This window comes from Halichoerus grypus, chromosome 6 (assembly GCF_964656455.1).
Source record: "Halichoerus grypus chromosome 6, mHalGry1.hap1.1, whole genome shotgun sequence".
In the NCBI taxonomy this organism is placed as follows: domain Eukaryota; kingdom Metazoa; phylum Chordata; class Mammalia; order Carnivora; family Phocidae; genus Halichoerus; species Halichoerus grypus.
This window is the reverse complement of record NC_135717.1, coordinates 138,329,521-138,353,045: the sequence shown is the minus strand read 5'-3', so window position 1 is coordinate 138,353,045 and position 23,525 is coordinate 138,329,521. Positions and strand designations below refer to the sequence as shown.

The 23,525-nt window shown below is 44.1% G+C and overlaps 1 protein-coding gene across 1 annotated transcript; it reads left to right on the top strand.

The window, feature by feature from the left end:
- Positions 1–480: 480 nt before the first annotated feature.
- CSRP2 (cysteine and glycine rich protein 2) lies at positions 481–19,385 on the top strand. The gene is made up of 6 exons (XM_036080847.2): positions 481–637; positions 10,789–10,901; positions 13,765–13,933; positions 17,173–17,302; positions 17,966–18,059; positions 19,079–19,385. Exons 2-6 carry the CDS (start codon positions 10,790–10,792, stop codon positions 19,153–19,155), a joined length of 582 nt encoding a protein of 193 aa, XP_035936740.1. The 5' UTR covers positions 481–637; position 10,789; the 3' UTR covers positions 19,156–19,385.
- Positions 19,386–23,525: the final 4,140 nt, after the last annotated feature.

Here is a 23,525-nt window from a genome sequence, read left to right as displayed (position 1 = left end):
GGAGCAGAGACTATTTGTCCACTGGGGAAGTTAATCACGTGAGTTTACTTATAAGGATAAGGCAAGGGAGAGGGTGGCGGAAAGCCCCGATTCGGCCGATTCTCTACTTGTGGGAGCCTCCTCGACCTTGGACTGTTCCCTCCTGAAGGAGAACTGGCGTCCGCGATGGGAATGATACGTTTCAGGGCGGCGGGGGCTATTCCCCGACAGGACAGTCTCCGGGCTCGGTCTCTCTGTAGGTTAAGGAAGTCTCCTTTTTCAACTGCTAATCCTTCTGGAAACTGCCGGGTCCCGTGGGGAGGGAGGAGGGGTAGGGCCGGCGGGAGGGTCTCGGGACGTGGGAAGATGCCAGGCGGGCGGGAAACAGCAGGAAGAGGCGGGATTCTGCCCTTTGTCTCTCGGTCCCTAGCCCGAAGCTGAGCCCCGAGCGGCCCCCGCTCCAGACGCCCCCAGCCCTCCCGAGCGAGTCCAGGAATCCGCCGGGCGGGGCGGGGGCGGGGCTCACAGGCCACGCCCACCGGGGAGTCTTTAAAAGGTGCGGGCGCTCGCTTCGTCGGTGTTCCGGGACTGCCAGCGGGCTCTCTCTGGTGTGGCTCTGCTATCTCCGCCGGCGGTGCGTGGTCTGCCTCCGACTCGAGTGAGTAGTGGCGGGGGGGGTGGGGGGGTAGGGGGGCGCCTCCGCGTACCGAGGGGGAGGGAGGTTCCACAGTCTCCCGGGGTCCTCAGGACGTCCTGCTGGTGGTCCCCCATCTCCTCTGACATCCCCTTGCCAATCTCCACTTGCCGCCCCCCGCCATCCTCCTCACCCCTGCGCCCCGGTCCCCAAACCCCCCTCCACACACCTGTCCGGCTCCCCACAGCCGCCCCGGCCCTGTCCGTCCTCGGATCCCAGGCCCCTAGGGCAGATAAATACTCGCGCGTGACCTCCCTACGGGTTGCTCCGTACCGGTTTCTCTGGGAGAGAGGCGGGGCCGAGAGTTTCGCGTTGCTGCTAATCCGCTTTTTAGTAGCTTTGGGCCCCCTCCTCCAGCAGCCGGTTCTCTCTCCGCGAAGTGGAGGGCGGGATCCGAGTCTCGGGGTCTCCTCTGCCCGGAGTGTGCTGCTCTGAGGGCGACCTTACCAGGGGCTGGTTGGGGGTTCTGGGAGTGAGGTGGGGGCTTCCACAGCCCGCTGAGCCCAGAATCCTTCCCCTGCTGCGGTACAGAGCTTCTGGCATCCCCATTGTTTGGTGGTCTCTGCCCACCAAGCACTGAACCTTAAATGTTGAAGAACGGCAGTGAAACATCAGGTCGATCACTCCCAGCTTTTTCCGGAACTTTCTACTATTCAGGTACAAACAGGAAAGCCAGAATGCTTGGTTGTGAAATTCTGCAACAGGTCCTGAAAATCACATCCTGAGTTCCAAAGCTCCACGTAGGCAGCCCCTGGGGGGAGGGGGTTTTCTAAGCGGGGAGACACTCAACCTTCCTCCCCCTTCCCCAAGCCCGGACGTTTGTTGAAGGATATTTGTTTAAATAGTTACCCAAAATGTTCAACCTGTTTTATTTGCAGGCTGCAGGCTAAGCACATTTTCACTTTATATGTGCTTTCAATATAGAAAATCTTGTAATTTGGGGTAGAAGTTTTTTAACTCAGGCAGTAAAAGCGGTCTCGTTAGTCCTTTTCTAATTAACCTGTTTTCAAGCTCTACTTAGGAAATGCCAAGAATTCAAATAGGACAACCACAAATTTGGCTATAATTTGACTCAGATTTTTCAGGAAAGAGATGGACGATGGATTCTAAAAATGAATCACGTAATTTCAAAACTACATACCAAACCATAACTGATTTTATGAAGTCCACCCTGGTCCACCCTCACTATCCCTGGTCATTGTTCTCTCAGGTTGACTGCTGCTAGTACTTGATCAGTATTTCTCAGTGTTCTTTCTACTCTGGATTCTAGTTTTCTTTACTCTTTTAGAGTGAAATTACAAGAGGCAGGATCTGCATCTCATCAGTCTTTGAGACTCACAGTATTTGCCTGGGTGCCTTAAACACAGCTGGACCAGAGCCAGTATTGGTTAATTGAATGAAGAAAGGAAGGAGTAAGGTTGCAATTGTGGGGGACAAATATTTCATTGGACTCAGGCAATAGATAACATTAGCAGGTTTGATCTAAGGTTTTGATTATAGATTTTTAACAAATTCCTTCAAATGTATTCAAATACTGATTGATACAAATACTGATATGCTAAATACTGTGATAAAGGCAATACTCATTGGAGGTCTGATGAAATTGCCAAATAACTTGGATTTGGGGGAAATTGTATTTTATACTAAAAACAATTTTGTACTAAATACAATACAATAAAATACAGTTTTATACTAAAACAGCAAGAATGTTGGCATAGCATAGAGGGAACGGCAATAAATGAGGAGCTTTAGAAGCCTAGCTCCAGCCTCAGCATTGCCACTACATGGCCACGGAAATGAGGGCCTCTGATTTGGCTTCTCTGCCAAGAATGAGGTAAATCAAATGAGCTGTGGAGAGCCAGCCTCCTAGGGGTTGGTGTCATGGCCTGGTGAAAAGGACAGGAGTCCCCCCGGTCTCTTGCAGCTCCAGCACCCATTGGTTTGATGACCTTGGGCAAGTTACTTTGCTCTCTGGCCTCTGTTACCTCATCTTATAAAATGGATGTAATAGCATGTACACCAGGGTTGTCATAAGGCATATTGATCTTGATCCTTGAACAAAGCCCAGCGCAGCCAGGGAGAGATTCCTTGTCATTAGACACTATGGTGAACTTTGTTGAATCTATGGGGCAATGGCTCTCAGTGGAAGCCTGAACTGAACAGTACCTACTGGCCTCGCCTGAGAGCAGGTTTCTTCCCTTTGCAGATATTCACAGGTTTCCTCCAGGTGCTGTGTCATTTCCTGGGCTGGTATTTGCATGGCGGCCCTGGGGTCCTGTTGGGTGAGGATCTCTAGACTCCCTTGGGGCCTTGATTACCCGGGAAGGTGATACTTAACTGTTTTTGTGTGGTGAACCCTCTGGCCATCCGGTGAAACGTCTGAACCCTTTCTCAAAATGTTTTTAAGTGCATAAAATAAAGTCCGCGGTACCAAGTTCACCAGTTCCCATTATTCCAAGGAAACTGTGGTCCCACTTTAAGAACCCTGACTTGGAGTTTTCTCAGACTAGATTGTGGAGGAACCTGGCACAAGTTCTGATTGTTAAAAAATTTTAAGTTTTGGTGTAAGTCAAGGGGAAGAACCAATAGAATTACACTGTGAATCATTTGCAGAGGATATCAGGTTCCTTGCTTTTTTGTTTACTATCTCGTTGTGCCAACAGTACTACTAATTGTCCTTCACTAATAAAAAGAGGACAGATGCCAGGTAATAAATACATTAGGGCCAAATAGCTTCCCGGTTCACTATAGGAAAGAAGGTTTCATGGTGACTTCACAGTACTTCTGAAAGAGGAAAGTAAAGAGAGAATCGGATCCTTACGTAGTACAAGAAATGCCCAATTTAAAAAGAACCTGCGCCAGAGCCAGAGAAGTCAGTACTATATTTGTGTTGCCAACAGTGGTTTAGCAAAACATCAATGAAACAGGGGCACCTGGGTGGCTCAGCCGTTGGGCGTCTGCCTTCGGCTCGGGTCGTGATTCCAGGGTCCTGGGATCGGGCCCCGCATCGGGCTCCCTGCTCCGCGGGAGGCCTGCTTCTCCCTCTCCCACTCCCCCTTTTTGTGTTCCCTCTCTCGCTGTGTCTCTCTCTGTCAAATAAATAAAATCTTAAAAAAAAAAAAAAAACAATGAAACAAACTCTGTAGCTTATTTGAATTTTATTGGTGTTGATTTTTAAATTGAATTGGTAATTTTGTTTTGGTTTCACAGTTACGAGCCACTCGATGTCTCTATACCTCAGCTTCTCCACCCATAAAATGGGTGTAACGATAACGTCTCCCTTCGTCGTGATAAAGGTTAAATGTTAGTATAAGTAAACTACTTAATATAAGTAACACATATAGTAAGCTTTATATAAGTATTTGTAATTATTATTACCTACCACGTGGCAAGCAGTATTCTAAATGCTTTCCATATATTGTTTAATCTCAGAACTAGTTTATGATATGAATAAGCATTATCTCCATTTCTAAAATGAGAAAACTAGCAGATCAAATAACCAACATCAGATCATTTGGCAAATAAGCAGTAGTCTTGGCATATAAATCTCAGTCTGAGTCCATGTAAAAATCACACAAACGTTAAATTGTTTGAATAATTAAATATCTTGCAGTTCACACAGATTGTGGATTGCTATGGCAGATGCTGGGGGTCATGGTGAACACATTTTTAGCCTAGTTGCACTCTAATTGCAATATGTGATTTGGCAAGTAGTATCCAAATCTGTGTCAAGGATTTTGCTGTACCCCACATTGAAGACAAAAGTGGAAAGAGGAAATAGAATTAGTAATTAATGGTGAGGCTGAGGTGAACACAGGAGAACTTACTGGAGAGAAGGAGGGATTCCTCTGTAGTGAGGATGGACTTAGGGAGGCAGAGAGGAGGGGTAGAGAGCTTTGTGGTTGAGAGTAGCAGACACTCACTCACTGGTAGCTGGATCCATGAAGACTGGTCAGAGAGGAAGGCATTCCCGTGTACAAGGAATTCGGTAACTCGAGGACTGATTGATCATTCTCAGGTGATCGGAGATGGTCTCAACCCTTCCATCAGATATGGGAGTTTGGGGGACAGCTTGTGGTTCTGGAGTCAAACAGGAGTGAGTGGAGCCCGGATCTGCATGTCTAGAGGTCAGTGACCTCAGCGGGTCACCTAACGCCTGAACTTCTGGTAGCCAGATTCAGGCCCCGCAGTGCTGCTGAAGGAAAAGGAAGCCAGCATTTGTGGAGTACCGGCGCTCTGCCAGGTACCTCAGACGTTATCTCATTGAATCCTCCAACCACCCGATGAGAGACCGTTGTCGTCTGTTTCCAAGTATGTATAGCAAGGAAGTTGAGATTAAGGAACTTGGCCAAGATCACAGAGCTGCTGACTGACTTTCAACCTTATACCTAAGTTCCACGCTCTTTCTCTTACACGAGGAATGTCTTAAATCTGGCACACGCACCGCAGCTTCCGTGGCAGACGTTCGTAATCATAGCCATCTTTAATGCGGCATCTTGATGGAACTTCAGAATCTTTTCGAATATAGTTCCAGGAGCCCACTATCAGTAAATCTCCAAGATGAACCGGTTCCTGCCATCCCTGTACAAGTAGCCCCTGCAGACGTTCGAATCCCTTTCTACATGCCTCTGGGTCATGCGTTCTATGGTAGCGCCATTATTTGTTTCCATCGTTCTGCCACCAAAGCAGAATTCCCTGAGGAACTGGCCCCCTTCCTTATAACCAACCATTTCAGCCTCAGTGCCTAACCCAGGAAATGGCTTATGAAATGCTGGATGAATACACTTATGTGAAATCTTCAGACAGGAAAGCATTGTACAGTGTTTCTTAGCTGCCCCTACCCTAGAAGAATTACTTGCAATACAGAAAAGAAGTTAGGATTTAGCTGGATGAGGGAGGGCAGAAAGTCAGTTTCCCTGATGGGGAGGGATTTAGAGGTATCATGAAGGAATGGCTATATGAGATGAGTGGGAGATGAGGATTGGTAACAAAACATTTTACCTTGAGTATATCATTATACATTGAGTGCCTCCTATAAGCATGTTTTCATCTCATTCTCTCAATAACTCTATAAGAAAGGCACATTATCCTCATTTTACATATGAAGGAAATGAGACTGTGTTGACTTCAAAATCCATGCTCTTAATTCACCCTTAGGCTGAGCTGTCTTGAAGATTTGGCTTTAGTAGAAGGAGCCAAATGGAACATGGAGCTGCTCACTAAGACATGAAGTCTATCCTTGGTTCAGTGGTATTCACTTAGATACGGGAAGTAGACTAACCAGATAGTTCGGTTAAGTAGAAGGAAGCATTTTTAGAATGGGCATTGAGTAAAGCTTAATTTCCAATTAACTACAACTCTCAAACTCTGTTAAAAATCATTGTAATTTGGGACAACGCTACTAACTACATATTCTTTCACTAGTGACCCCTCTGGATGTGTCTCAAGATGAAACTGGTTTATAATAAATCTCCCTTTTGGGAAATTGGATTCTAGCCAGGATCTAGGGTAATAACAAAACCCTGGATGTAGTAATAAAATGTCAAAGCTTCTGGAAGTATTTAGAATCTGGGTTTATAGACGGATTCACTCCAAACCTCTAATATCAGAGCAAAAAACTTACACTGCAAGTGGCGACATGTAGACTCTAGACTCATGGATTCAAGACACTTAGATTCTAAAATAAGATGCTAAATGCAGAACAGGTGGTGTGAGAACGATCCATGTGGTCACTCTGTGGCTCTTGTTGATTATCTAGAGAATGAGGTAACTTTACCACAAGGGGACTCAGATTTAGATGATAGTCATTTTCTCCTAGGGGTAAGTCTTAGGAAATTCTGGGTGGTGTCTTTGCCTGGGGAGAAGCAGCAAAGAGAAACTGCATATAGGTGTTCAGATGTAAACCAAGCTTTTTAATCTAACACAGCGGATAAATCCTAGCGTTAGAACTCTTTCAGACATCGAAAAACAAAGAACAGACGGAGAAACAGAGAATAAGCCTGTGTTTGGCCTCTTTCGCGTGGTATGTGCAAAGTGAGATTTCATTCCTCCTCTCACTATTCTGTAAATTAATGCATAGGATTGGGCAAAGGCATGCAGCCCAGATTGCTCAGTGCAAATGCAGTTTGCTACGATTAACGTCAGCCGCTGGGGAGTAGTGCAGCCAAAGGCCTGTAGGAACCGCGAAGCTTTAGAATTTTGTTCTGTGCATAGCCGTGCCCAGAGTGACAGAAATGGAAGATCGTCACACTTCCTCCTGCCAAATTCAGGAAACGTCCATTGGGGTTCACCCTAAAAGTGTAAATTTGAACTTCATTTCTTTGGTACCACAAATGGAACTATCATCACACTTACAGTGTGTTTGAATGTCTCCAAAGAAGGTTTATGAGTGACTCATCAGCTAAGTTTTTTCTTTACTGTGTTTGTGGCTCTGAGCTACGCTCTTCTATAGTGGGTTTCCTTACTGGAGTACTTATAGCAGGATGGACAATATGAGAGGCCCCTTCCATTTTCAAGCTCACAGTTACTAGATGTCTGCCAAAACATTTGCTCACCTTCTTATATCTTCACAATATCTCCATTGGGTAGAGAGAGCTACCTTTCCCTGTTTTACAGATGAGAAAACTAAGCCCAAGTTTGCAGAACCATCTTAACAGTGATGTTAACCCAGATCTACCCAAACCAACCTTCCTCCCTCCCTTCCTCCCTCCCTTCTTTCCATGCTGAAATATTTCAGACACACAAAATAGAGAATCCTATAAGGAACACCCAACTACTCAGTATCCAACATAAAAAATAAAGCATAACTCCAGCTGAAGCTTTGTGAGGATGCTCTTTCTATTATACCGTTTGCTTGGACCACAGAAAGGGTTATGCAGAAATCCTTACGAAAGCCTTGAAACTGGATGGAACTTTTAAAATGTTAATGACTTGGAAATTTTACTTAGAATCCAAAAATGTGACAAAGAGAAGTAGACCAGTGCTACCTTTGTGTTGATCAGCATAAGATCGGACTGAGAACTGTACAGACAGGTTGAAAAAGGGAGAGTTCTTTAAAACAATAGAAGTTATCTTGACATGTGCCAAGTACTCTGGTAGATGGTGGGGAAGACAGAGATGTGGTCCCCACCCTAGAGGGGAAAAGACTTAACACAGAAGGCTGCATGTTGTAGCATTTTGATGGGTATCTCCTGAAAAGTGACTCATTTGGCTCGTGTGGCACGGGCAGTGGAAATCTGACTTGACTTATAAGAAGTGAATTTAAGTAACTGAATTACATAAAATTACATAAAAAATCATTTTTTAAAATCCCTTTTTAAAAATCCAAGCTGCTTTTTAATGGAGAATAACATAAAGTGATGAGTTTGTTTTTGAAAAATGTGCTTTTAAATGCTATTCAAAGATAACCCAAGAGGGCATTAGTCTGGATGGAAATCTGGTACCTTACTGGTGATAGCACCAAAGCAAGTATGTGTGAAAATGTAAAATACACGTTGATAATAACTAGTACACTTTCTCATATGATGAGAAATGCCTTGACAATCACAAAGTATTTCCAAAGCCAGCCGGGCTGTTGATGCTTGGGATCCAATTTTAAGTAATCGTAAGGTCATTACCTGCGGGCCTGGATTTGGTTTTAGGTTTCCTCTGGAATCACGAGGGTACTTCCAGCAGATGTCTGTGGCCTCTATGAGCATTCCAGAACTCTGGTAACTTTGGAGCCGTGGGGCAAAGTCCATGTTACTAAATGCACTCCAGACTCCAGCCAGTGGAAGGCCTTTGGAGCCAGGGCTTTGTGGCTGAGGTTCTACAGTTAGGCTTAAATTTCACTGTGGAGTTAAACAATGGAGCACCTGTCTCCAGGGAAGGGAATAACAGATTTATGCAACTACTAAAGGAAAGCTTGCAGATCTCTTCCCTTGTTGCTAGTTATTGATCCTCTATGGATGCCTTCACAGTAGCCGGTGACATTGGTGGACCCTTGGAATTACCCTGGTCCTGTCTGAATAAGAAGGAGGCGTTTTGCAAGCTGAGGCCAACAGTTTAGTGATATCTAGTCCTATCGGTCAGGTCTCTTTATATGTGTTTGTTTCAAGGAACAGGAGCTCCATCTCCAAATGACTCGAAAAGGCAATTTATTGGCTCTCATAGCACCCAGGATAAGACAAGATGCAGCTGAAAAGTGTCTAAGCCCACTCTCTCCATCTCTTTTCTTCTGTGCTGGCTTCATTCTTAGGTTCTTTTCTTACAATGGCTAGACAGCTGCTAGCACCTCCACCCCTGCATCCACACGGTCCTAAACCAAAGCCCCTGGGCTTAACTTTCCCTGACCTGCCTTAGGGTCATGTGACCATTCCCACATCAATCACTGTGATGGAGGGTGGGGGCCGCAGTGACCTAATTGCCATGACCGAGTCACACGCCTAGCCCTGGAGTTGAGGGTAGAGTCAATACCCTTTAAACAAGTGTTTCTCAAACTATCTGGTAGAGGACCATTTTTTGTTTTGTTTTAATTTCCAAGTGCAGATTGATTCTCTGATTCTATGCTATTCAACAAGATGAGTCCACTGATCATGCTCTTGATTGTTGGGGCATAAAATTGTTTAAAGTTTCTAAATTCTCACCTGAATTTCATCTTGAATTGGTACCAGGAGTGGTGGACCATCACAAGGAGACCACATTTTAATAAAGACTGCCCTAAAGCGTATGGACCTAGAAAGAGACGGTTGCTTCCCCGTGGTGTGACCAGAAGAGGGTCAAGAGAATGCCGTACATCCAGAAATGTGCCCAACACAATGACTGATTCTGTACAACTTGCTTTTAGAAAACCCTCATCTCCGTGTTCAGGGAGTCATTGGGTTCTGGATCATTTAAATGCTATAGGATAGGCAGGAGGATGGGAATTTACCACCTTCCTTTTTAAGGACTGAAGATTCTTCAATGGATTGCGAAGCAGCCCTCCTTTTGCCTTATTTAGCTAGCCACGGCCGAGTTAGGAAGGAGGTCTCTGTTTCTCATCCAGCTACGTCCTACAGAGGCATGCATCTCATCCAAGGACACTTCACCACCAAGGGCTGCCAATACCACTCACAAGAGAGGTCTGAAAATGATGGTGCGGAAGAAAGGAATTCTTTCCCTGTGTGTTTAGACACCTCTCAGGGCAGGGCAGACAAAACACACCGTCCTTGAAGGACTGCAGAGACAGCCGACTGTGCACATGGCCTTGCCGAAGTAGGCATTTTAAACGGTGCCCAGGTGGGCCAGTTCATTGGGGAGGGAGATTAGAACACGTTGGCCCCACATCCTAGCAAGATAGCAGGATTTCGACTTGGAGCTGTCCCACAGAGGCGGGCCACGGCGCTCAGACGGTCTCGCCAGACCCTTCACGTCGCCGGGGAGGGAACTTGGTAGCGCCTTGTGTACGGACTGACAGGCCTATCAAAGGGGGGCCAACAACCCCTGGCTGGGCTGGGGGCCTGGGGATTAGTGAAGCAGAGGAACCTAAATCGTAGCCATCTGGAGGGCTGTCTGTTGTGGTTACAGCAAGGCTGCATGCACGCAGCTGCAGAGGCAGACCCAGCTGCTGATGCTGTAATCTTGCATGACTCCAGCGGACAAACAGAAGACTAGTTCTTGCAGAGCAGCTCGACACTTTCTTCCTCCCTCGAAAGTGTCACAGCTTGTGTACGGTATACGTTAAGAACCCGGTAGTGTTACAGTGAGTTAAACGGGCAATAAAAACCTCTCCCCCGAGTGTGTATTCTTCAGCGGAGTTTTCCGAACCCATCATTAAGATGGGGGTGCGGGGTGGGGGGGACGCCAGTGTTCTCTTCCCACTCCCACTCTCCTTTCTTAGCTCCCGGGACGCTGGTGGCCTCGTCTGGGTTGTGCCGGGCGACCTGTACCGTTCTGAACGCAGCTCCTTTGTCCTGCAGGAGAGCGCTTGTGCCCACAAGCCCGAGCTCGCTAATGGAGCTGCAGTTAGAGGCGGCGGGCCTCTCCAGAGGTGGTCAGAGCAGTGCCTAAAGGAACAGAATCTGCCGCTGGCCCCCTGGGAGCGTGGCAGGCGTCTCGTAGGGTGCGGGGACATTCTCACGAATCCTTTATTCCTTCAGGATGCCCGTCTGGGGAGGTGGCAACAAGTGCGGGGCCTGTGGGAGGACCGTGTACCACGCGGAGGAGGTGCAGTGTGACGGGAGAAGCTTCCACCGCTGCTGCTTTCTGTGCAGTAAGTAGCTCCCGGGGCTCGACCTCTCACGGAACGCGTGTGTCCATAACAAGCCTCCATTTACCTATTTAACCAGACACCGTGCTGATGTTAACGAAGATCATATTGGAAGCGCCGGCGGGTTTTGCCTGCCTGTCCCGGACAGCGTGAAGGCTCAGCGTGGCGGCACGGACGGCGGGGGTGACCGGCCCCACGAGGCCTTGCCGTGTCCCCATCGCTCCTAGCCTCCACTGGGCCCTCACTGGATTTTACTTGTTCTCCCTTCTGTCTCCCCTGCTTGGCGAAGAGCTCAGTGTCGATTTTAGCCTGGCGCTGGGCCCAGCTTCTGGCACAGGGTAAGGGCTGGGCTCTGATTTCTGAATCAGCAGGTCACTCCTCATCCCCCCACCCCCCCAGCTTTCTCCTCCTGGCGGGGCCCCTTCTCTTTGAAACCTCCTCGCTTGTTTCTTGGCACACCACGACTCGTTGAAATCAAAGGTCTAGAAGTGAAATTCCCATCTTCTCTGGTAGTGAAAATTCAGTTATTTCTGGTTATTGATATCCTAATTGAGGGAAGGGAACGTAGGGTATGAAAATCCCATCAAGGCAAGTTGGGAATTACTACTGTTTCTTTCTTTCTTTTTTTTTTTTTTTAAAGATTTTATTTGTTTTTTGACCGAAGGAGACACAGTGAGAGAGGGAACACAAGCAGGGGGAGTGGGAGAGGGAGAAGCAGGCCTCCCACTGAGCAGGGAGCCCGATGCGGGGCTCGATCCCAGGACCCTGGGATCACGACCTGAGCCGAAGGCAGACGCTTAACGACTGAGCCACCCAGGCGCCCCGTGGGAATTACTACTGTTTCTAGATGGGAAATTATCAGCGTCTGATAGGACGGGCAGGAGGGCATGAAGCACATGCGTGTTCGCTGACAGACACAGAAGGAAACACGGGCCCCCTCCCCCTGCGTGCCCTCTCTAGTGACAACTCGGCCTTCAGTTGCAAGCAGGAGAGAAGCCGCTTCGGAAAGCTCTTCGCTAAGCATCATCTTCTGACTCAAAGGACAAAATTTTCTTTGATGAGCGATTTGTTAATGTGAGGAACCCACCCGTACGTGCAGACATATCTGTAGTCCTGTACAGTGAGGATTATTGCTAGAAACTGCTCGCATTAAGTGTGCTTAGTTGTCCTTTTCCCTCTAGGCACCAGCGCTCGACAGGGCGGGAGCTTGTTACAGTGTAGCTGTTTTGCAGGCAACTAGAAACAGACAACAGACAGTCGCAGTTACAAAGAATAAAAATATAACATGTTTACTGTGTAGGCCCCCATAATAGCTACCATGTCTCAGATCTGGTTTAAGCAGTTTTTCTCTTAGAAGTTACTTTTTTGTTTGTTGGGGTTTTTTTTTAGGAATCTGTTTTTCAGCAGGTTTGAAACCGAGAGTATGTGAACAAAGAATACAGATACTTGAGAAATTGTTCTTAGCTTCATCTACATTAAGCCAGGATAGTCTCTCCACCGCAATAAAGTCACTGTTTACTTAATGTCCACTTCTTTACTGGCGATTTTACTACTACTTCTGAGTATTGGTCTCTGCTGACTAAAGCCTGTTATGGATATAATTCGGAGCAGTTGGCAAACCTAGGAGAATTTTACTGTAGAGAGATGAGGACAGAAGGAAGGAAGGATAGTAAGACGGTAAAGTTTTCATGAACTTGCTTTGGTTAATAGATATGTGGCCTTTGAAACAGTTTTTGTATTTTTGCGTATTCTGTTGAGGGTGTTTGTTCTTTAGCAATGTATGCTTTTAGGTGAACGGTGTCTCCCAGCAAATGTATTTCAGTTCTTGAGCCTCAACAGCAAGGTTCCAGAGCAGATGACATCATTCTCTTCTACCAGAGAAGACGATAGTCTTAACAGAAACTGTAATTTTAACTATTTTAGTCGCCTTTCCCTGCCCCCGTCTTTCTGTCCTTCCTTTCTTGCTCCTTGCATTTTCCCCCCACCCTTTGAAATAGGAGGGAAACAATCCCCTTGTGTCCTAATCTTGGATCTCCAGCTGCCCAGCTGCGCTACCAGCAAGTTCCCTCATAGTTTCCTTTTTTTCTCAAGCTTAAGTGAAGTTTTAGAAAGTGAAATAATGTCTGGGTAAAACATGATGACATTTGGCAGTTTTATGAAGTGGGATACGTGGAAATGTCTTGTGGCAAGAAAACCATCAAGAAAGAATGTGTTCTCTTTGGGGACAGAAGGGAAACACAAATGCAGACTTCAAACCACTTTACAATTTTCAGACATACTCATCACTGCTGGAGAAGCCAGTGGCGAGATGAAAAAATAATGCTTTTTCCCTTCTAGGCTTGTGATGAAAACTACAATTCTGGATTGAAAGCCGTTTTTATGCCCGGGGTGCTCTTTAGGGGAGGAGGGGTGCAGAGCCAACTCCCACAGGGCACTCAGCCACCCTTTGGTTCTTTGTTAGGTTGTGATTTCGCAATACTAGGAAGAGGTGGAAAAGATTGTGTTGAGGGTTGGGAGCAACATGTTAATTGTGTTCCTTTTGTTCACGTTAATTATAGCCATCTCCGAACTTCTCTCCCTCCTCTCAGAGAGGCCAAGCCTATAGAAAAGGTTGAGGCTTCGGGCTGTTAAAATTCTGGTATGTTTCTGAAACAACGATCCCATCTGTGGAGAAGGGCAAATCGTCCTCAGCTGTAGCTGACCCAGTCCAGATGCCGTCCCTGGTGTCTGGGAAACCGCGGGAGAAACAGGGATGTGAGAGAGCCTATGCCTTTACCATTTGTACACCATGTGTCAGGGCCACCATTGTTCTAAGGAAAAAGGCATCTCTGGCACGTTTCTAAAGGTCTAACTTATTCCCCCTCAGTGGTTTGCAGGAAAAATTTAGATAGCACAACAGTGGCAATTCATGATGAGGAGATCTACTGCAAATCCTGCTATGGAAAGAAGTATGGGCCCAAAGGCTACGGTTACGGCCAGGGCGCCGGCACGCTCAGCATGGACCGGGGCGAGAGGCTGGGCATCAAGCCAGAGAGGTGAGTTAGGACCCTGTTTGCTACCTTCAGAGAAGAGTCATAACAATTAATGTTCTTGGTGAACAGGAGTCTGGGACAGAACAGATGTTTAGCTTAAAATAATTGAACACAAGATTATTCCAATTTTCTAGTATAAATGAGTAACTATTCTTCAAGCTTGAAATGGACAGTTTGGGACCTAACAAAATTCTTATTGATTATTCCAGTGATTTCTAGCCTTGATTTTGTAGCATTCTTCGGTGTATCATTTTGAGTCATGTTCTCAAAAGCACATGGTTTACATTGACTTCCATCTCAGTGTTTTAGAGATCAGATGTAATGAAATCAAATGATACAGAAACGTAGTATCTGAATCATGAGACGCATTTCTCAGGTGCAATTAAGCAGTCAATGAAAAGTCCTCAGTCACTCCTCCCATGTAAGAATATTTCACCAAGCAATGACTTTTCTCTAACTTACAAATTCTTATTTAAAAATGGAAATTATTTCCTGTTTTTGATTGTTCGAGAGATCAGTATTAAATTTTAAAAGGTTCCAGTACCAAAATAGCAAAGTGCTAACTCTGTTCAACTTTACTTAGTATTTCATGTTCAGGCTACATAATTTTTTCATTTTCATTTCATAATTTCCTCTTAATTCCTATTTTTGGCCCAATAATTCCATCTGAACTTCACATTTTTCACATCCATTTTATACTGAAGAGGCCCAAACCGGTATAATTTTCCAGTAAGATGGCCTTTTGTTGGACAAGACCATTCATCCTGCCCTGTGACCTGGCCACCATGCAATATTAACACGTTACCTCATAAAATCCTCACAACAACCTGACAAGGTAGGGTCTCCCATCTTACTCAACAAACTTAGACAATGAAAATGAAGTGATCTGCCTATAGTCATATTGCTAGTTAATCGTAGAGCCTGGAAATTAACCTAGTGTTAACTCCAGACCTTACAATCCTAAACACGGTGCATTATGGTATGCCTGAAATAATTTGTGTCTATTGTCTGCTGAACATTTATGTTCCTTTTATAGTCCTTACAGTAACTCTGAGTTTAGATATTTTGTCTATATTTTATAGACAGGACACTAAGGCTCAGGGCACACAGTTAAGTGACACAGCCAGGATTTGACTCCATGTCCATTTGGCTCCCACACCTGTGCTCTTTCCACTGCAGTGAGGCCCACCTGTCTGTTCTTTGGTTTTTTCCCACGCTCGGAGTTTCTGCGTCATGCTGCCTCGTGTACAAGGGCTGACTCATTCAACGCTGTGCGCCATCACTTGTGGGAGCCCAGCTTACCTTGGTCTTTGTTGAAGTTCATTGTTCTTGTTCTGCTCTCCTTTTCCAGCTTGTTAAAATCCACTCTTGTTTTCTAAGGTTTTATTTCAAATCTTTCAAAACACATATATCTATATCCCTTCCCCCAGACGAAACCAAATTCATCCATAATCCCAAAAGTCAGTCAGTGATTGTGGCCATAGTTTCAGAGTCACAAAGACCAGTGGACCCTCCTCTTGACCTCCTGACCTCCTCCTGCTTCTCCACCTTCTCTCAATAATTGACAAGCCCTCTGTGCTGGCCTGTCGATCTGTGCCCTTGTCTCTTCCCCATCGTAGCCTGGCCACATACTAGGACCAGATGTAGACTTCCCTTTCCAGAAGCCTCTCTTAGTGATTGAATTCTGGGAGTGCCCGTGGTCTGGAGCACCCTGTGGGACATGGTAATGATAACATATGTGGACCATATATCTTCACAGGGATCTCCCGGGGAGACAGCATTGCATGGGCAGGAACATTTCGTTGGGGCAGAACTGCTTTTTTTTTCAGTTCAGACTCACCAATTTACTATTTCTCTAGCTCTCCAACAAGTTATGTAATATCTTAGCCCCTATTTCTTCATTTGTCATGAGGTTAAACAATTATCCACACCCTGTGATGTTATTAGCAGGGAGGTGGGAGAGGATCTCCATTAAGTTCTTATTTTAACATAATGTGTTGGAAATTTTTCCAGGGAAACTCCTAACTCCAAATGTTGGGTATCATTGTGAATAGCTTTTGAAGATCACTCTTAAAAGAAAGGAAATACAGTCGGTTGTAGAGATTTTTTTTAAAAATATGCATACGTTAGGGACAATTGGAAACACCAATATTGTGAGTCAGTAATGCACTTGTATTTGTTGCTTAGAATAAAATTTCCAGTGGCCGCAGCAAACATGATTCAAAAAATGTATATGAAACCCCTCACGTGGATGTGTAGCAAACTGTGAGATGGCCCAAACATGGATACAGTGGAGATGAATAAATGGAAGATATAGGTGAAGAGTTTGAATACATTGTTTCATGAAAAGGCAGTATTTCTAAATTAACATTTTATTTTAAATATGTATGTAACTTAAACTATAATCAGGAAAAAAAACGTTTTTCCAATGGGAAAAAGGGGGCACTTGTATCATTTGCCGAGCTGTTGTCCTCTTATCTGCTCAACTGACCTGTAAGATTTGAGGGGTCTTTAAATCTCAGAGCCCACAACACTGTTCTGCAGAGTAGATACACCTACATACTGAAGGGGGAAAACATTAGAGAAAGCGAGGAAAACAGTTTACCCAGTGACTTGTAAATAAGTGACAAAAATAACTATCCAGAGAAAAAGTAAACATCATACAGTAATAGGCAAACTTTCTAAAATATTTTTCCATGAAGAAAGCAGTTTATTCACACTTTCCCCTACTTAAGATATATTAGGAAATTAATCTGTAAATCATGCTTAACTTTCTTAATGACTACCTAAGGCCACTGACCTGTCTGCAGAAACTTTTAACTGCTTAGGTTAACAGTGATTTTTCAAACTCTGGTGAAGTAAAAAAAACTAGCTGTGATTCCAGTGGTAATATGAACAGTACTATGAATATAAGGTAAAAATATGTCCACTGTAGGTTTTTATAAAGCAAAGCATAATTGTTTAGTGGAAGGCAAGCACTGGGGATTCAATAAATTCTGAGTTTAGACTCAGATACTTAAGTTTGGGGCCTCGTCTGTCTTTTGGGGCAGAAATGAGCCCATAAATAGGTTAAAGTACCAGCTGACCAGCACCTGAGACTCAGTCCTTTCTTTGACCTGTAAGAAGGCCGCTGGCTATGGGACAGTTGAGCAGTGAAGTCCCTGCTTCCCGTGGCATCTGCCTTGTGGGCTAAAAGATTGCCTTCGGTAAATCTTGCCTAATTTTTTCCCCCTTTCTACAAGTGCTCAACCTCACAGGCCTACAACAAATCCAAACACTTCTAAATTTGCTCAGAAATACGGAGGCGCTGAGAAGTGTTCCAGATGTGGGGATTCTGTGTATGCTGCTGAGAAGATAATTGGAGCTGGAAAGGTAAAGTGCTATCTTGAGTTAGTAGCCGCGAATGACTGCTCTCCGCTCCCTTTCTCCCTTGTCCCCTTCCTGTCCCCTTCAGGTACTCTCTATATAAATAAATAAATGCCTTGGATTCACATTTTTCTTAGATTGCTTCTGAATCATTAAGTTTTTGAAGTGATGCCCTTACTTGACAAATCACATCTATGTTTGAAAGAAACTTGTTTTCATAAGGTTCCTGAAGGTTGTTACGGTTAACACACCTGGACTCTGTGGGTTATTCCAGGTAGTGGGAAACCAGGGTCAGGACACCCAATGCTCATTCGTTGTGTGCATTTGAGAAAGTTACTGAACCACTTCACCTCTTTGAGCTGCAACTGTTCTCAGCCATCAAAGGAGCACGCTGTGCTTGCGGCAAGGTCTGAGACCACTCTTGGGGAAACAGCCCTTGCGTGGTAGGGCTCCCAGCCCATGTCTTCTGTGAACGAGGTTTGAACTCGGCCCTTTTGCAGGTGGCTAGGAACATAGGTATGGGGAGGTCCAGTTCCAGGCTTTTTGTTGGAGCAGAAGCACAGCAGTCAGGAGCTCGCGCTGGCTTGATCTTCGTGAGCCGCTTGCTGCAGCGTCTAAACTGTACTGCAAGAAACCGACCTCTCAAACTGAACTCAGTTTCTCTTCCAGCCCTGGCACAAAAACTGTTTCCGGTGTGCCAAGTGTGGGAAGAGTCTTGAATCCACAACCCTGACTGAGAAAGAAGGTGAAATCTATTGTAAAGGTAAAATGAATTTCTGTTATTACTGTCCATCTGAATATCTCACACTGGTTATTGGTTAAGGAAATGTCACCAGCATTAAAAAGAAAAGATACTCTGACAGTGGGGAAAGGTGGGGTTACCACTGGCTATTTGAAAATAGCAGGAAGGGAAAAATGAAGGGGGGGAAATCGGAGGGGGAGATGAACCATGAGAGACGATGGACTCTGAGAAACAAACTGAGGGTTCTAGATGGGAGAGGGGGTGCGGGGATGGGTCAGCCTGGTGATGCGTATTAAAGAGGGCACATACTGCATGGAGCACTGGGTGTTATATGCAAAAAATCATGGAACACTACATCAAAAACTAATGATGTAATGTATGGTGACTAACATAATAATAAAAAAATAAGAAAGTAAAGGATCTAGAGATGCTTAGAACAGAGAACCACAGAACAATTTGAGATGATGCAATAAAGTTAAGTTCTGGTCATTTCAGATTCCCCAACAAATAAGACAAAAAAACCTCAATATAAAGAGTCTTCTTTCAAATTTATGTTTTCAGCAAAGCATATGAATATATGAAGGTAATAGACAAATATGTCACTTGCCCGGCCCGATTTTTATGCTTATAACTCAGGTGGGACCAGGAGCTGAATACTGTGGCATCAGAATGTTTGGACTTGCCTTTGCAGCTCTAAGATATTTACTACATGGCTCATTTTATTTTAAAGATTTTATTTGAGAGAGAGAGAGCACAAGCAGGGCACAGCAGAGGGAGAAGGAGACTCCCCACTGGGCAGGAAGTCCGACGTGGGGCTCAATCTTAGGACCCTGAGATCATGACCTGAGCCAAAGGCAGCTTCTTAACTAACTGAGCCACCCAGGTGCCCCTATATCGCCCATTTTAGATCTTCAATAGGTTGAACTCTTTTGGGCATGGCAAACTTTTTTTTAACTTAGAGGGGTTTGTTGTTTCGTGGGTCTTAAGCAATGCTAGCAAAGCTTAATGGTCTTCTACTAATTCTTCCTTTTCTTTTATAGGATGCTATGCAAAGAACTTTGGACCCAAGGGATTTGGCTATGGCCAAGGAGCAGGAGCCCTCGTTCATGCTCAGTAAAGTGTAAGCCCAGAACCAAGATCGCACACTGAGAACCTCTACATCCTCTAGGCACAGATAATCTACCACTAAACTACTGTGAAATTCTGCCAGCACTTAAGTACTGTCTGTTGTCCCGTACGTGGAGAGGCTGGCTGACTCGTAGGAAGAGAGCACGGTGTCCTTTTGCTTTATTCATCAGCATTTTCAAGAATTGTTTCTTTTACATTTTAAATAAAACTTCAGCTTGATTTGGTGGTTCAGCATCTTTTCAATTTACCTTTTGGAGAAGCTGCTGTGATTTCAGTCAGTGGAAAATCATTTTAGGTCCCTACCTGCACGTTAGTGGTTAAAGAGAGTCCACCCCATTAAACAGTTGACTTACTAGGCTAATGTATACGTTACGGCTCTTGGAAAAGATCTCTTTTAACCTGGGAAGTATGCCTCAAGAATGGGGGTTGCTAGGCAACGGGTTCTAGCTCTTCAGAGATGGCATTCAGCAGCATCTCCCGCCTGCCTGCCTGCCCTCCCCACTCTGGCTGGTGGTTACTCCTCTCTTTAAAGTATGGCTCCTAGACCACCTGCATTAGAATCACCTGGGAGTATTAAAAGGCGGACTCCTAGACCGTACAGAAGCAGACTCTCTAGAAGTGGGGCCATAGAAGCCCTTCTAACAAGCTCCTCAGAAAGGCACAATGACCCAGGGTGGTAAGCACGCTGTTAAACAAAACACTGAGAAATTCTTTTGATTCATCTAAATCTAAAGATTATTACAAACAGCTACCTATGGACAACTTCAGAATCTGAGGCTTGGTATGACTTAGACTCCATTCTGATCTGATAGATGGTAACTTACTAAATCCTGGAAACTGAAGTGCTTTTCTCAAAAATTTCAATCCTGCATAAGTTGCAAAGAATGTCGCGCTGTCCTGGCACATTTAGCTGGCTCAGGTAGAAAAGGAGTGTTAAGTATACACAGAGTATTTTTATTATTTCCCCAGAAACTCTTAGTTCTTTATCCAAGACTCAATCCAAACTTTTATTTTTCAGGGGTATGGTGTGAAATTGGTCTGTAAATGTGTACTGGTAAAACTGAACCAGCATGATCAATGAGCACATACGAATCTTTCCCAAAGCCTATTTTAACATACTATATTGCTTATTTTGAAAAGCTACAGGGTGTGCTATGTAGGACATTAAAAACATAAGCAGAAACTTAGTGGGAAGAAGTCAATCTTGAGGATGTACTAAGTGAAAGAATTCATGCATCAGCCTTCAGCACCTCATATAGGTCTTATAAGGCAAGTTCCACTGTGGCAGAGGGGAAGGCCTTTTTGTTAAGAAGACTGGGGAAGTTAATCAGCAATAAATGGAGATAGGCTGAATTGAAGAAGAGTTATGGAGTAACTTCTAATTCTCTATGTGGTAGTTTTAAAACCTGGACATGAAGACTAATTCCCCGCCCCACCCCCCACCCCCCGGAATAAAGGCCAACCTTAGTGACTCATTTTTAACTAGCACAATATGATGGACAAGACTAGGTTAGAAAAGACAGTACAGCTTTTGCCTGCCTTTTTCCCTTTAGATGCTTACTCTTGGAACTCAGCCACCATGTTTTGAGGAAGCCCAAACCACACGAAGAGGCTACATGTAGAAATTATAGCCATAGCTTTGGCTGAGATCTCTCCCATTAGCCAGCATCAGCTGACATGAGTAAGCAAGGCTGCAGGTTATTCCAGTCCCCAGTTTTTGAACCATCCCAGCTGACACCCAAGTGGAACAAAGCACGCTATTCCTATTGAGTTCTGACCAAACTAGAGATTTGTGAATAAAAATACTGTTTTAAGCCACTAAATTTTTGAGTGGTTCATTAGGTAGCTATAGATAACCAAAATGTATATATTAAACTGTTCCCCACGCAGAACCAACATTTCCCATACCTACCAAGTTTCCAAAATCAGAGATACACATAGATATCTGAGAGGAAAACACTCTAAATGCCAGGTGCTTAGTCATTTGAGATTTCTACCCAAAAAACAATTGAGACATCCACTCATAATTAAAATTATTCTTAAATTGGGAGCCATGACACAACACCTCCAAAACTGTAAAATTAGTTACCAGTGGTTCCAGGAGTGGAAAAGGGAATTTGGCTTTGAGTAGACTGCTCTGGGAGGAATCACTTTCAACATCTGGATGTAAGTCAATAGGGTAGCCCCAAAGTAATCCAAATGTGATATTAAAGTGCTGTATGGAAATATATACTTTTATTTTTAAAACAACCCATTTGGGATTGTTTTTAGCCCCTTGTGCTGGTTTGGTATATTTGAGGAGGACTGCTGGCAACTCTAGTTCCAAAAAGTTCTTCAAGATCAGTTAAGTTTAGCAAGTACTGCTATCAATCCATATCGATACATACACATACACACACACCCCCCCATGTATGTCACACACCAGCATACTGAAGGCTTTGAGAGCCTGTGGTTGAGAAGTCTGCTTTAACTTGAGAGTCTTACACCAAATTAGTTGTCCATGGAACCACTAACATCTTAAGGAAGCACTGGGAAATGTTGGTCTGGACCACTCGTTCTCAAACTGTTTAATCTCAGGATGCCTTTACATTCTGAAATTATTGAGGACCCCAAGGAGCTTTTGCTTATGACCAATTACATCTACCAATATTTTCCATATTAGAAATTAAAACAAAAATTTAAAAAACATATTAACTCAGACTTCTACTTAAAGCAAAGTGAAAACAACAGGGGCCAGATTTACCCTCTCACTTGAAACAACCAAAACCACAAATTACATGGAAAAAATATGGTTTTCAGGCACTGGACAACAGGCAACAAAGAACAGTTATGGGGAAAATGAGATTAGTCTTAGGATTAGCGAAGTGACTGCTTTGGGAGTTTCTAGGGTATAGCTGGAGTGCAAAGAGGGAGAACACAGGTGGGGTTGGAAGGCATTCCGAGTTGAGACTGAGCCGAGTCCAGAGGGACCAAGGCAACTAGGGTTCAAGGGACTGGAAAGAGCTGCACAGAAAACTCCACAAACATGCACACTATGACCCAACCCCCACTTTGCAAGTCTTCAGCCGAGTGCTGATAGTGCATACATGTAAGGTAACTATCCAAGACCAGAGAAAAAACCAACTGAAAGACTTAGAACACAGACTGGTGCTCATCTGGAGCTGGGAAGAGTCCCTGTTCATTCCCACCAGTGAGATGAGGAAACACGATTCATGGGGCTTTAGATGGAGCACATAGGTCTTACTTGCCTCAACAATGGGGAATCATTAACCCAAACTGAACACTGCTCTGGTCCTACCTAACAAATCTTGCTTAGCAATAAAACCTGAAAGGATTGAAGCTTCTAAACAACTCCATCCCAGAACAAAGTTCTGCACTTTTTGTACGAATATAAAAATATCCAGCACCTAGTTCATAGTGTCTGGAATCCAATCAAAAATTATTAGTCATGCCAAGAAGCAAGCAAATACGATCCATAATAATGAAGAAAAATCAAAACCAACCTAACCTGACCTAGATGTGAAATTGGTAGGTAAGGATATTAAAAGTTAATTGTAAGTATACTCCATATCTCCAAAAAAGTAGAGATACAGAAGATATAAAAAATGGTCTAAATCAAACACTGTAGGTGAAAACATTATATAATGTCAGAGATGAAAAATACACTGAATGGTATTGACAACAGACTAAACAATATAAGTGAAAAAGTTTAAATGAACTTAAAGACATAAAAATGATCCGAAGTAAACACTGGGACAAAAGAATTTAAAAGATGAACTGATCAGTGAGCTGGAGGACAATCCCAAGTGGCCTAATATATGTGTAACTGGAGTTTCCTGAAAAGCAGGGGGGCAGGGAAGGAAAAATATTTGAAGACATAATGACTGAAATTTTTCCAAATTTGATGAAAAACTGTAAACCTACAGATCCAAGCAGCACCAGCAGCAATGAGGCTTTCTGATGCTTTGAATGGAAACAGTTCCTCCTTCTGAGTACTAGAAATACTGCTATCTATTAAAAAGTATTTTTCAACCCAAATAAATGTCTGATGATAGATATTCTTGTAAAATTTATCTGAGTAAAAAATTCATACTCCAAAGGCAAAAAGTTTACTAAAAGGCACATCTGGTTTCCTGGCGCTTGTGACCTAGCTGACCTAGATCAAGGAACATTTTGAATATTCTACTTGGAATTACAGACTTTTCTATTTTATACAACACATAAAGATATTTAATAAATAACTCTTATACCAACAACTTTATGGAACTGAAGATTTACTTTTTGACAAGAAGCTAAGACTTCTTGTCCTGATATGTATCACTTGTTTCCAGTTATCTCTATAAACTCTTAGAACCAAAT